The following is a 13,447-nucleotide window of genomic DNA, read 5'->3' as shown; positions in this document are numbered from 1 at the left end:
GCCTCAGCCTCCCAAAGTGCTGGGATTACAGGCATGAACCACCATGCCCGGCCCCTTGCTTCTTTCAAAAAGTTACCCAATAGTCAGCAAGATGGTCCCTGACCTCTTCATCTAAAATAGCCCCTTCCACTCCCTACCTCCTTACTGTGCCTTATTCTCCTTCCTATCAGTTACATGTCTTCGTAATACCTGACGTTATATTACATATCACCTGTTGGTTTGTTTTGCGTCAGCCTCACCCCATAGAATGCAAGCTCCATCCGCAAGACCAGAACGGTATCTGACAAGTCATGACTGCCCCACATATATTTGTGGAATCGGTGTGTTTGCTTTTCACCTTCTACGAACTGGCCATCCATGCCCTTTCCCAATTTTCTTTCTCTTTCGTTCTAGCTCTTTATGTAGAAACATACTAATTCACTTTGTTGTGTTTCTGACAAGCATTTTTCCCAATTGTTCCTTGTATTTTTCATTGTTTTTTATCTTTGGAATGCACAGAAACCTCTGTTTTTTATGTAGACAGCTTTGCTATTCTTCCCTTGTGTCCTTCCCACACAGCAGATAATGATCCAGCTAATCCTCTTTCATAGTTTTAAAGGTTGCCTTTTATACCTGAATACTTTAATCCATCTGTAATTGATCTGTGGCAAGGTGGGAAGTGAAGATTGTTCCACCTTTCCCTCCAATTAGCCAGTTTTTCCAAATATCATATATGCAAAACAATTTTTCCTTTTCCACAAATTTGCAGAGGTTTCCTTATCACAGATTAAATTTTCACCTATTCTAGAGTCTATCTCTGAGTTACATCACCTGTTGATTATATAATGAAATCTTTTTTTTTTTTTTGAGGCGGAGTCTCGCTCTGCCGCCCAGGCTGGAGTGCAGTGGTGGGATCTCGGCTCACTGCAAGCTCCGCCTCCCGGGTTCACGCCATTCTCCTGCCTCAGCCTCCCGAGTAGCTGGGACTACAGGCGCCCACCACCTCGCCCGGCTAGTTTTTTGTATTTTTAGTAGAGACGGGGTTTCACCATGTTAGCCAGGATGGTCTCGATCTCCTGACCTCGTGATCCGCCCGTCTCGGCCTCCCAAAGTGCTGGGATTACAGGCGTGAGCCACCGCGCCCGGCCATATAATGAAATCTTATGAGCACAAGCCCTGCAGCCAACCTATCTGGGTTTAAATTCCAGATCTACCAATGGCGCTGTGTGACCTTGCGCCAGTTCTTATTTTCTCTGTGCCTTTGGTTTTGCAAAATGTAGATGACGATAATAGAAAATTGCCATTTCCTAGGCCTCAAAATCATCACATACCAGCAATTCTGTATGGTTAAATGTAACACCTACTTCCTAGGGTTGTTGTGAGCTTCAGGGTCAAATGCTAGAGTGTCCATCGCCCACGCACAGGGGGCAATCACTCCTCTTGAAGCAAGTGCCCCTCTTCATGATGTGTCTCTTTAAAAATTCTCCAGCTGAATTCATGTGTTTATTCTCCCAGATGTGCTTTAGAACCATTTGGTCAAGCTTCCAAGATAACTCTACTGGGATCTGATTGGGATTGCATTTAACTAATAAATGAGTTTGGGGAGCGCTGACATCTTTGCAATCCTTGTCCTTCCACCCCGTGCCCACTGGTCTCCCTGGTGACTCCAGTCTCCTCTGAAGGCCCCAGCAGAGTTGGTTTCATGTGCTCTGGAAGGGAAAGGAAGAGAGAAGGTGGACCGCACTGAACATTTGGAACCACTATCAGCCTGCATCTGGAGGGTCTAACACAGGGCTGGGCAAGGAAAGGGGCTCATCTTATTAAATCAGGATTTTCAGACTAAGGCAAGTAGGAATCATGTCAATGAGAAACTTTCCAGAAAAACTTCATCTAATTCCTCCAGCTGGAGCACTGCAGTGCCAGGGTGCAGGCAGGCTGTAGGCTTAATGTGCTGAATTACTCAGAAGTTGTAGACTTGCCCTCACCAAGGACTTCGCTAAATGACTCCAAATTAGACTGTCTCCTTAGCTGTCAGGTGGTTGAGGCTGGGTAATGTGGGGAGGAAGGCTTATTATTATTTTTTAAAATTTATCATCATCATCATCATTATCTACTATTCATTCATTCATCTTGAGAAAGCATTGCAAAGGCCTGTGGGGTTAGCAGCCACCTCAAGAGCTCTGGGTGGCCAGAGCAGATCCCCAGGAAGGCCCTCATGTCCCTGAGACAGACCAGAGGGTCCTGAGCCCAAGGAAGTGGCCCTTGAACCAAAAACGTGCTGTCCAACCTTGGCAGAGGAGAGGTGCCTTGAGAAAAGAGGGAGGGCTCGCTGCACAGAACTGGCCACTCCCAGACCTGAGGACTCGCCCTGCGTTCGGTGTCAGCTATGAAGCCCAGGTGCCCACAGGGCAGGGATCCCTCAGCCACTGCCCAGCTCTGGTTAGCTGCAATCACTGAGCTCAAATGGGCAAAATCACCCCGAGCTTCAGAGGCGGAGTGAAGACCCCCAGGGAAGTGGGACCGCCAGAGCCCAGAGGGCATCTGAGGGGAGGAACCGGTGAACTTGGAGGCCTCTAGGCAGAGGGCATGGAGTTCTAGGTGGCCAGTCTGAGTGAGGCCTGAATGCAAACCCTGTTATGTTGACTCCAGGCCATGGGGACCCAAAGCATCTCTACTGCAAAGTCATTCCTTGGGGTGACACCTGCTTATCCCACAGCCTCCACCCAGGGCTCCCTGGCCCTGAGCACCTTTCTCATCCACGCTGGGGATGAGGCCCCTGTGTGAACTCAGGGCATACTGGTCTCCCCACCTGGGCTCTACCTGTCTTCCCCGTGGGTTTTGAACCCCTGAGGGCATGTATTGCACACAAGCACCTGTCCATCCCTCATGCCTAACACAGTGCCAGCAGAGGACACTTAACTGTGGACAGGTCTGCTTTCCTCTGGGGCACTTTTGGCTGTCACATGACAGGGTGTCCCTCTGGCATTCATGGGCAGTCCCACAAAGAATTATCCTGTGCCAGTGCCCACAGCCCCGGTGGTAAAGCCCTGCCTGTAGGTGGTGTAGGGGTAACCAGAGGACAGCCCCCAGATCCTCTATATGGCTGCTACCCACTCAGGACCAAGGGTACCGCCACAGTCCACCCAGCTCACCCCGGTGGCCTCTCCTTCGCTGCAGGCCTGCTGGGGGAGAGAGTAATTAGAGACAGAATGGAAATCTCCTGACTTCACAAATGTGACTTTGCAAAATGAGGCGGGAAGACAAATCTGTCTTCACTACTATTCATTAAAGAAAGTCCTTTATAAACCCCAAATTAACAATTTCTCATTTAAAGATGGGCGATTATCATTCTTTTCTGGCAATCTGTAGCTTTCAAAATGCTGAAATGTGAAAATTACTGGGGGAAAATTCCAGCTGTGGTCACAGAAAATGGAAATCCGCTTCAAGACAACTGATAAACATACTTGAAATGATCAATAACCTCAGGTTCAAAAGTAATGCTCATATACATGTGTGTGAAGTGACTGCTTTCGTAATAGAAACGCTCTGCGTGATCACATTAAGGTCAACATTCTGCATCCAGGTGGCTCGGAGCCCCAAGTTACTGGAAAATCAAATGATTCATCTGGCAGGATCTTACCCAGGTTGAAGATTCTTTGACTAAGGATGGTGACAACACAGGGTTGAAATTCTTATCTTAGGTTTTGCAATGCTTGGGTTCCTGCCATCTTTCTACTAATCCACCAGGCACCTCTGAGGGAGGTGGGTGGCCCTGGGCAAAGGAGGAATTGTGCAAATACTAGGAATGGAAAAGGCCTTTCTGAAATGACACTTCATTGTTCATAATTGACACCTTCACTGAGACCTCCCCTGCCAGGACTAAGAATAAGACAGACTCTGAATCCTGCCTCTGCCCTGGGCCAACCCCAGGGACCCCTCTGCCTCTGGATCTAAGATGTCAAAGTAGGTCCAATAAGATAGAACATGAAGATAATTGAGACCCTCTGGTTTTATGGGGGAAACTGAGCAGAGATGGTCTATATGGGTTAAAGAGGTGCGTAGCCGTCCTGCGGAAGCACCTCTGGGTCAGCAGCCCACAGCGTCATCTCTCTCCTTCCACAGACCTCAGGCTTCTCAGGCAGAGGGCACCAGCAGAGGATCTCAAGCCTGTTTGCCAAGTGAGTAAAGAAGATGCTACTATGAATTCCAAACCATCTCCACAAAGGATAGGACTGAACGACATGGCCTTAAAGTGTGGCAAGACAGACTTGGGCTGAGCAGGTGGAGCGGCTGTCATGGAAGAATCTGAACCAGACACAGCAAACCCTAACCAAGGTAGAGCCACGCAGGAGGACTGCCCTGGAGCCTTGTTTCTCTTTAGCCTTCAGCAGAAGAGCCAGCCTCTGTGTGGGTGGCGATAGAAACGGTGGCTGATGGTGACCGGCACTCACCGTGTGCCCAGCTCGGCAGGGCACCCTTTGCTTGCATTGGACTAGCTTGCATTGGACCAGCTGAGGAGGAAACTGAGACTTGGAGAATTAACCACCTGAGGATGGAAAGTCAGGTGCTCTGAGTTCAAAGCTGTGAACCTAGCCCTGAGTGGGCTGCTCGTGTGGGTGTGATGTTATCACGCACTTCACCTGTACTACACCATTCCCCCACCCCGCCCAGAAACCAGGCTGTCTGGAAGACACCTGTGCTCTAGAAGCAAAGGGGAAGCGCAGGTTCCGCTGTGTGGAGTGGTTTGATCTGGTTAGCTAAGGGGAGTCTCCACCAGGAGCGGAGGCCTCTCTGGCCTCTGGACATAGCTGTGCCCCTCTCCCACAAGTTCTACCCAACTTCAAACAAAGATGATGAACTCGGCTGAGAAGAGAAGAAAAATGAAAACTTGAAACAAGAGCAAACATCGCAGCTTCCCCCAAGCACTGTCCGGTATCCACCAGCAGGGGTGGTCAAAACTCTGGCTCTCCCTTCTCCCAGGACGGGCGTCCATTGTCCTGCCCTTCCCCCGCAGGCAAGGGGCTCTGCCTTGGCCCCCGACCCTGGAAAGAAGTCAGTGCCAGTGGCCTTGGCTCAGAACCCAAGGCTTGCGGAGGGGAGAAGGTCAGGATTTGGAGGGATCCAGGCCAGTTCCCGCTGCAAGTGCGGCCCAGCCAGAGTCCCCTGCCCGGGCTGGCTGCTCTGTCTGCAGAAAGGGACCCTCACCCTTGCCTCTGGGCGGCTGTGCCATACTGGAGGGCAGGTAAGGTGCTGGGTGCAAGGACACGTCTTTCTCGTTTCTATCGCATCCCAGGTCCCGGGTGGCGTGGCGGGAGAGGTGCCTCGGAAACTGCCACGCAGAGCCATCAAGCATGGCTTCTGACAGTCTGGACTGCACACACCTCTGCAGGGTCGGAGGCCCGGCCAGGCTGGGGTGGGGTCTGCCCCTCCTTTCTTTCCTTCCTCCGCCTGGTCAGGCTCGGCTTTTGTTATTCAGAGCCGGGTGCCTCTCTCTTCCTGGGGTCAGGCGGCCACTTCCAAACCCTCATGGCGCTCAGCTCTCTGCCGGGTCCCCGCCGAGCCAGGTGCATGGGGGAAGTCGGATGGGGGGCGGGGAGAAGGGGAACGCGAGAAGGTGGGGGTAGGAGATCTGTGTCCTCCCGGGCCCGGGCCTGGAGGCCCGGCCGCTAGCGGTCAGGCTTAATAGGATCAGGTCTGTGTAATCCCATTTCAGCCATTGTCATTCAGGAGGCCGCGGGGCTGGAGCTGGGGGGCCTGGCCCTTTAGGGCGACGGCGGCCACACCAGAGATGCACCGGCATGACAAAGGCCGTCAGGGACCCAGTGGCGGTGAAATAAAGAGATGAAGGCTTTGGGGGTGGGTGCCCGGAGTGACGTCCGCCCCCCGCCTCCGGGCCCGGCCCTGCCTCAGGCTTTCGCTTAGAGCCCAGGCAGCTCTCGAGCCGTGGGCGCGCCCTCGGGGCTCGCTCCCCGGTTTGTTTCGGGCCCCCGGGAGTATCAGGAGAACAAAGTCGCCCGAGATGGGCCGCCGCGCCCCGCTACGGCATCCCTGCCTGCTTGAGTGTCTAATCTGCCAGGCCGGTAGCGCAACCGGACCTCCTGCCTCTCTCCCTCGAGGCCCACGGGGTGCACGACTCCCTGGCAGCCTACCCCGGGCTACCCTGGCCTCGGTTTCCCTCGCCCTGGCCTAGCGTGTGGCGCAGCTCTGGGCCGCACATTAGCGTCCTTCCCAGTGCCAGTTCCAGAGAGAGGATGAGGGTGTGCCCGACTGCGGCATGAAGGGGATGGGCTGGGGGGGGCGCTGGGAATCAGTTTAGGAGGAGAGAGAGAGAAAGAGAGAGAGAGAGAGAGACAGAGAGAGAGAGAGAAAGAGAGAGTGCAGGGGCGCCTGGCGGTGGAGGCTAGGGTGTTGATGGTGGACTGCGGAGGTGGTGAGCTGGAACAGCCCATAGGCCAGACCCGGAAGAGCTCTGAAGTCCAGGTGGGGGTGGGAGCAGTGTGAACTGCGGAGGGGGTCATCCCAGGGACAGAAAGTGGGGGGGGGCTCCATGCGTTGGAGGTTGGGGGTATGTGGGGAGCTCAGAGGCCAAACCCTGGCAGTGGGGGGAAAGTGGACTGCAGGATGTCGGGTGGGAGTCACAGACAAGAGTGGTGGGGTGTGCGGGAGTCCTCTAGGCAGTGGGGAAAGAATGGGGGGAGGGGCTTCCCGCCACGCAAGGGATACACTGTGAGAGGGAGCAGTCCACAGGGGCGGACTCAGGGGCACAGGGACCCTTCAGCTTTGCCGGGTGCCTGAGGGCAGCATTTTTGGCTGAGCCAGTGGGGTCGGACCCTTGGCTATTAGGAATGTGGAGAAACTCGGCAAAGCAGGGTTGGATGTGAAAGGGAATGGCACACGCACACACACACTCCCACTGTCACCTGCTCACACCCACACATACTCAAGCACTTGCACACCCGTCCACACGCACACGCTCACATCCCTGCTCAGTACAGAGCCAACTCCGTGGCGACCGAGGGAGGCGGTCACAGGGATCTTTTTGAGTTCAAGCTGGAAAATCTGAGCAGGTTCCAGGGCAGCAGCACCAGGCACTGGCCGCCAGGACCTGGGTCAAGGGGCAGCCTCTGGGGGTGGGCCCCCCCGCCAAGCCATGATCCGCCATTGGTCCCCCAGTCCAAGAAGCCTGGATCCTCCCGCGGCTCCCAAATGCGTGGGCCCCAGCCGAGCAGAGCTTGCCGACTGCAGTGACAGTGTGCTGCCTGCCTCCCAGGCCCCCTGTGCCAGCCAGGCCTCAGTGCAGCGCTGCCGGGAGACTCGGTGCAGTTACTCCAGTCCCGCCTGTCCAGGGGAACTGCGGCTTGACCTTTCCCCAAAGCCATGGAGGGCAGGGGGGAAGTCAGCTTAGGCCCCCACTTCTGAACTGTTCAAATAGGCAATCAATTTTTATGATGTAATTTATAATTTATGCAGGTTGTCTTCATACATATGGTGTTGCTTTTGTGTGTCGGTGTTTCAGGTGCTTTATTACTCTGCCGGTGTGATTTGCATTCATGTTGGGTTACCAAGATCATATTTCTCCTGTTTACACCATAAGGGCCTAAAATGAAGATTAATGCCACCTCCCTTCATCTGGGCTGTCCCTGTAGAACCCCGACTTTAGCTTCCCCCAAAACCCCAGAGCCCTGCTACCCTGGATCTGGGCCCTGAGCACTGCACTGAAGCTGCCTGGGAGGCCCTAGTGGCCAGAAGGTCAGAGCAGGCCATCTGCTCTGGCTGTGCATGCCTGGGCAGATGCCTGGGGTCTGGGGACAGAAATAGGTGTGTGCACTGGAGCCTCCTTCCCTAGGAAGCCACAGCTGGGCATAAGTGAGCCACTCCGCCACACCACCACTGAAGTCCAGCAGGGGAAAGAAGACGGCCCCAAGTGGGTCTCTGCTGCCAGCGCTGCCGAATGCGTGGGCTCCAGCCACTTGGGACTAGGAAAGCCCTGAGGTGAGAACCAGAGGGTGATCCAGAGGCTCCTGAGGCCGGAAAGCTAGCAGGTCACTCCTGGCTTTCAGTGCACCTAGAACCACCTGTCATGGGGCATAGCACGCGGCTCTGTTCTGGACAGGTCTGGGGCTGGAGGGAGCAGCCTCGGAGGCCCTGTGTGAGTGTCGCCAGACGCAGCTGAAATAATTAAGCCCATTAAGCTCAAACAAACAAGACGGAGTGGGTGCTGACCCCGAGAGAAAGGGTTCTTGGAATGCAAGTACCAGCGATGTGCCCAGGCTGGTACAAGCATCCAGACTGAAGGCCAGACCTACAGACAGCCATAGAGTCAGGATGTCCTCCGAGGCAAACCCGGGCTCAAAAAAGCCTGCAGGGCCACTCCCTGCTCTCCATTTAGCTGACAAGCCATCTGTGAAAGAGCCACCCAGGGGGCTGAAGACAGGAGGCAAAGGCTGGATGCACAAGCATGCACTAAATCTCAAAAATTCCAGAGCAGGTTGGGATTTGAGCAGCCTCCAGTGCAGGTGGTCCTGGCTGCTGAGAAGGTAGTCCTGGGCTCCTCCTGGAAGAGGAAGTTGCTTGAGGCCCAGGACCAAGCTAAAGAGGGCCCTGCCCCACGAACTGGGAGATGGCTGCGGATTTTCAGCATACCTTTGGTTCTCCACGGGGGCAGGGGTGTCTGACTTGCCAGGGAGCAAGGGCAGTCACTGGGTGGAGTGACTGTTCTTGTGGCCCTCCTCCGACCTCTGCCTAGGTCGGTGGCTGCGGGGTGCAGGCAGCCCTGAGGCATCCCAGTGCATGGCTAGGGGCGCAGGTCCAAGGAGCTCCCAAGAGTAATTATTTGATCTGCAGATGTAAGTGGAATTTATTGTAACAACAAATATAGTGATGTCAAAACCCAACCTTGGATTAAAGCCGGCAGCCAAAGGGGAAGTGTATTAATTTCCAACAGCATCTCAGGCCAGAGCCTATTAGAACAAGCTATTCTTCAGGCCCCCCCATCAGAATTAATCATTGGGAGTTAATTTGAAGCGCAGACAAGTTGCTGTTAATTTAGTGCAGGGAGGACGGGATGGAATAAAAAGCGGAGGTGCTGGCCGAGCCTCGTGGGTCTCATTAATCAGCCAGCTGAGACGGCCTGGCTTGATTACAATTTGCAAAAAAATTCATTAGGGCCCGGGCGATTGACAATTTTTCTCTCTGCCTGTGATGTGACTCATTAGGCAGCCAAATGAAAGCCATGATGACGGCCATGATGACAGCGGCCATCAAGCGCCGCTTGTTTATCTTCCTCCCCTCGGCCTGTCTCCCGGGCCTTGGCCTCCCTGCCGGGCTCTCGGGGGCGCCCCGGCGCTCAGGGGTTGGGGAGAGAGGGGGTCAGCGCCCCGAGGAGCAGGAGGCGGGCGGCGTCGGCCAGCTCGGGCCCTCTCCTCCTCGTGTCTCCATAGGGCGAGGACCTTGAGGCTGGGAGGGCCCGGAGCTCGGTCCCAGGAGCGGGACTTTCTGACGGCGACCTCCAGTTCCTAGTGGGTTTCGCTTTCCCGCCGGGTTTGCACGGTCAAGGCTTCCGGTCCCTCTGCCCCTCAAGCCTGCCATGGGCTTTTGGAGAAGGCAGGTGGGGGTTACACTTGTTACGGTGGAAGGGGATGTCCGGGGCACTCCAGGATCTGCGGGGAGTCCCAGGGTCTCTTCCCCCGACCCGCAGTGCCGGCGGGGCAGAGGCCGCAGCTCCTCCACCTTCCCGGCTAAACTCTTCGCCCCCAGCCACGGGCAGACTGGCTCAGGTGTGTGGGTCGGGGAACGACGTCCCTGCGGGCCTCGAATGCTGCAGCAGCGTCGTGTGGCCAGCGGGGACCTGCCCCGAGCAGAAGGCGCTCACCGGCGACCTGCGCTCTGCGCGTCCTGGCAGGTGGGATCCGGGCCTTGCGGCCCCCGCGCCAGGCCAGGGCACGACCCGGGAGCCATCCCCTCCCTGTCAGGCTTCGTGGCGCTGGGCGGGGCGCGGCCAAGAGCCTCTGCAGCTCTCGGCGCCCCGCAGAGCCGGCCGAGGCCCTCGGAGCACTGGCCCTTCTATTTTACTGGGCTCAAAAACCAAGCCTGGGCCATTTTCTGCCACCGGAACTGTTGGGAACGCGGCGGGAAAGGGTGACTCGGTCGCTCCCAGCCTTCACCCTGCGCCTGAAGTTTGGGTGGAGGTCTTGGTCCCCAGGCCCCTCCAGCGTGGGGAGGTGACGGCCTGTAAGTAGTAAAAATTAAGTCAATATTAGTGTTAACCCATGGCGGGCCGCGCTTCCCCTTCTTGGGCTGAGAACCGCGCCGAGGGCCTAGCGCCGCTGCATTGCAGCGGCTTCCCGGCCTCCCCTCCTTCCCCCACTAGAAAGGCTGAGGCTGGCGAAGCCCCGGCTTCTCTCGCGCCTCGGGCTGCTGGCTTGGTGGCACCACGCTCACCCTCGCTGGCCCGCTGCACGCCCCTGGGCGCCCGGGGTCTGTCCGCCGCAGCCTCCCGCGGGCCGGACTGCAGTATCTGGCGGCGCGCTTCTGGGTCCGACAGGGAGCTCGGGGCTCTGAGCGCAGGGTCGGGGGTGGGACAGGAGTGGGCTTGGGGACCAGGCACGCCCCACCGAGTTGGGGAGGCGCGCAGCTCCCCGTCCCTTGCAGATCGACTCCCAGCTCCCTGCGTAGCCTCTCCCCTTTTCCCCCTTTGTAGCGCGGGATACTGGGGCGTCTTGGGGTGGGGCAGTGGCCGGGTCCCGCCCCCTCGACCCCGCCCGGAAGGGGAGGTGCAGCGGCCGCGGGCGCTCCAGCCAGCCTCCGCCTCCGACTGAGGGCTGCCGGGAAGCCGGCTGGGCTCGCTGGGTTTTCGCTCCTGTCGCCAGATAACGCCCGGAGCCTGATTTATGGACCCTCACTCTGCCAGCAGGCGAGCACCGCTTCTTTTCGGGCCGGAGATATTTGTAAAGGAAAGACGTTTCCTTCCTGGCTGTAGTCGATTTGGAGCATCAGCGGTTTGTGCAAAGCCACCAATACCCGCACTCGCTTGCCTCCTCCGGGCACCCACCTCCTCCTCTGGCCGAAGTTTGCCGGCCTACTAGGTATCGATTAGGCTGTGCAAAAGGGGGATATAGATTTCTAAGGTGAAAATTAGGTTTTCTTAAATTCGTAACCCTATCGGCGCTCTTGCCCTCCTATTTTAAACCTGGTAAAGCCTCAAGTCCAGGCTGCCTAAGGAAACAGGTTTTAGGGGATGTTTCTCCAGTACTGGTCCCAGACCAGTTGCCCGGCCACACCCTGGCAGTGCCCGGGACACGGGACATTCAAATTCTGGACACACTTATGAGGCCCAGGGATTGGTCTTTCTCCCCCCCTCTCCTTTTTATTATTCACAAGACTGAAATTGTTTAAATGTCATAACTTATAAGAAAATAAGCTACATTGAAATAAATTAACACAACAGAGACGTGCTTCACATGGCTCAGATAGGATAGGCAACCCCAGGGGAAACCAAAGCCAGGCAAAACCAAAGCAAAGCAAAGCGAATTTCCAGGCTGCCTAACAATGTCTGCTTTTCAGTCAACTCAAAAAGCCAGAACGCAAACCAAAATCAGTTTAAACCCCAGCGCTTGTTCTTGGGTTTCACGTTTACCTTTGGGAAAGTGTGGAAAGGTGGCTGCTAACCGCACATATTACAGCAGAGGTTTTGTTTTCTTCTGGAATGAGTGGAGAACATGACTGGGTAATTAAGTCCTATAACTTTCAAAATACTGCAGCTGAGATCCAGTCTATAGAGATATTTATGTACAAAGTAGGATAGTATAATAAATATTTAGCGTGTCTTCTGGTGTGGCTGTAAGCCCCTTCAAAAGCAGTCTTTTAAGCCCATTGAGTGAATATATTCTCACTTTGCTTAGGATGGCCACAACTGGGCTGTGACTTTGTTGCTTCAGACACAGTGGAGTCCACCATGGGTTCCCTTGGGTGCGGGGGCTTCTCCAGGTGGGTGCCAGGCCCTGGCCCTTCTGGACCCTCAGGGCCGGGCCTGCTCTAGCTGCTGATGCTGACTTCTGATAGCGAACCTGCTCACGTGGACGGGGATGGGGACGACGATCTTAGGGTTCCGGGAGGGCTCCCCTGTCTTGGAATTGGCATTGCCCGCCTTCACTCGTTTCCACTTGGCCCGTCGGTTCTGGAACCAGATTTTCACCTGCACCTCGCTGAGTTTGAGGGCGTGGGCGATCTGCGAGCGCTCGGTCAAGGAGAGGTACTTTTTGCAGTGGAACTCCTTCTCCAGCTCCAGCAGCTGCTCGCTGGTGAAGGCAGTCCGCCGCCGCCGGTTCTTGCCCGTAGACGTGGTGCTGCCCGCCGCGCCGCTGCTCGGCGGGGTCTCCTCCAGTGTGTGGCCCGGGTCTTCCTCCTTGTGAGCTGCCTGGCCAGTCAGATTGTCATCCGAGCTGTAGTCCACATCGCTCTCCAGCGAGAAGCTCTCCTCCTTGCCCTTCGGGTCGTCTTCCACCTTTGACTCATCTTTCCCTTGCCCTCGGACAGCCCCGACTGAAAGCAAAACCAAACGGCATTTTATTACATTTCGCACACTGGCCTTCTTTTCTCCTTCCCACTGTCACTTGGGCATTCCGCGCCCCCCTCCCGCCCCCCGCCCTTTAGCGGATTGTCTTTCTATGACATTAACACATTGTGATTTCCTGGCCTTTGAGGGGTAGAGGAGGGGTGGGGGGAGCGTGAGAAAGCTCAAAGGAGAGGAGGCAGTACAGGCGACGGCCCTTTGCCCAGAACCATCACTCAAAGGGCTGCCATGCCTCCCCCGCACCCTCCCAGCCTCGGCAGCATCAGGAGAAGTAGCAGGAGGCGCGAGGCCCAAGAGATTACTCGCTTTGTCCCTGGGGTAGGGGCTGGTGGAGGACTGATGGGGGGATTCAGGATCCATCCTGCCTCCCCCACCGTGAAAATTCAGTGAACCTCAGTTGCTTCCTAACCCGAGTGGAGGCGTAGGGACGTGCAGATCCCAGACCGTCTTTTTTGAGACAGACAACATTGGTCAAAGGGATGTTTTGTGGCCTTAGAAGTTCCCACCAGACACCCCCAACACACACACACAGACACACAGCCTCCCAGCAATCCGTTCTCCCGGAAAGTAGCAAGACCAGCGAAGGGGTTTAAAAAGTCTGGGCGCCCCTGGGCACACGCACGGCTGAGACGCTCAGCCCAACTCGTCTCCCCTAGAGGCTGCAACCTACCCAGGACCCCAGGTCACCACGGAGCGGTAGAGGCGGACTCGGCCAAACGCATCGTCAGATAGATATGCGGCCCAGGGCAGCAGCTGGTCGCTGGGCGCTAAATGCCCCCCCGAGACCTCGCTTGTTGCGTGGCTCTGCATGTTCCCCGGAGGCCCAGCGGCACAGCCGGGCCTCATCCTCCAGCTCCTCCGGTGGGGGTCGAGCAAGGGCGCGGCCTCGCCCCTTGG

General features: G+C 56.1%; 1 protein-coding gene across 1 annotated transcript in view; it reads right to left on the bottom strand.

Annotated features, from left to right (window-relative positions):
• Positions 1-11,750: 11,750 nt before the first annotated feature.
• GBX2 (gastrulation brain homeobox 2) overlaps positions 11,751-13,447 on the bottom strand; it is a 3,366-nt gene continuing 1,669 nt past the window's right edge. Inside the window, exons 2-3 of the mRNA XM_011929652.1 lie at positions 13,228-13,442; positions 11,751-12,519 (exon numbers count right to left, since the gene is read on the bottom strand). Coding sequence (XP_011785042.1) covers positions 11,996-12,519; positions 13,228-13,442 — 739 coding nt within the window. The 3' untranslated portion in view covers positions 11,751-11,995. The remainder of the gene's footprint in view (positions 12,520-13,227; positions 13,443-13,447) is intronic.

The sequence above is a fragment of the Colobus angolensis genome, unplaced genomic scaffold (genome assembly GCF_000951035.1).
Source record: "Colobus angolensis palliatus isolate OR3802 unplaced genomic scaffold, Cang.pa_1.0 Scaffold82, whole genome shotgun sequence".
Lineage (NCBI taxonomy): Eukaryota > Metazoa > Chordata > Mammalia > Primates > Cercopithecidae > Colobus > Colobus angolensis.
The sequence above is the reverse complement of the archived record's forward strand: the minus strand, read 5'-3'. Positions and strand labels throughout refer to the sequence as shown.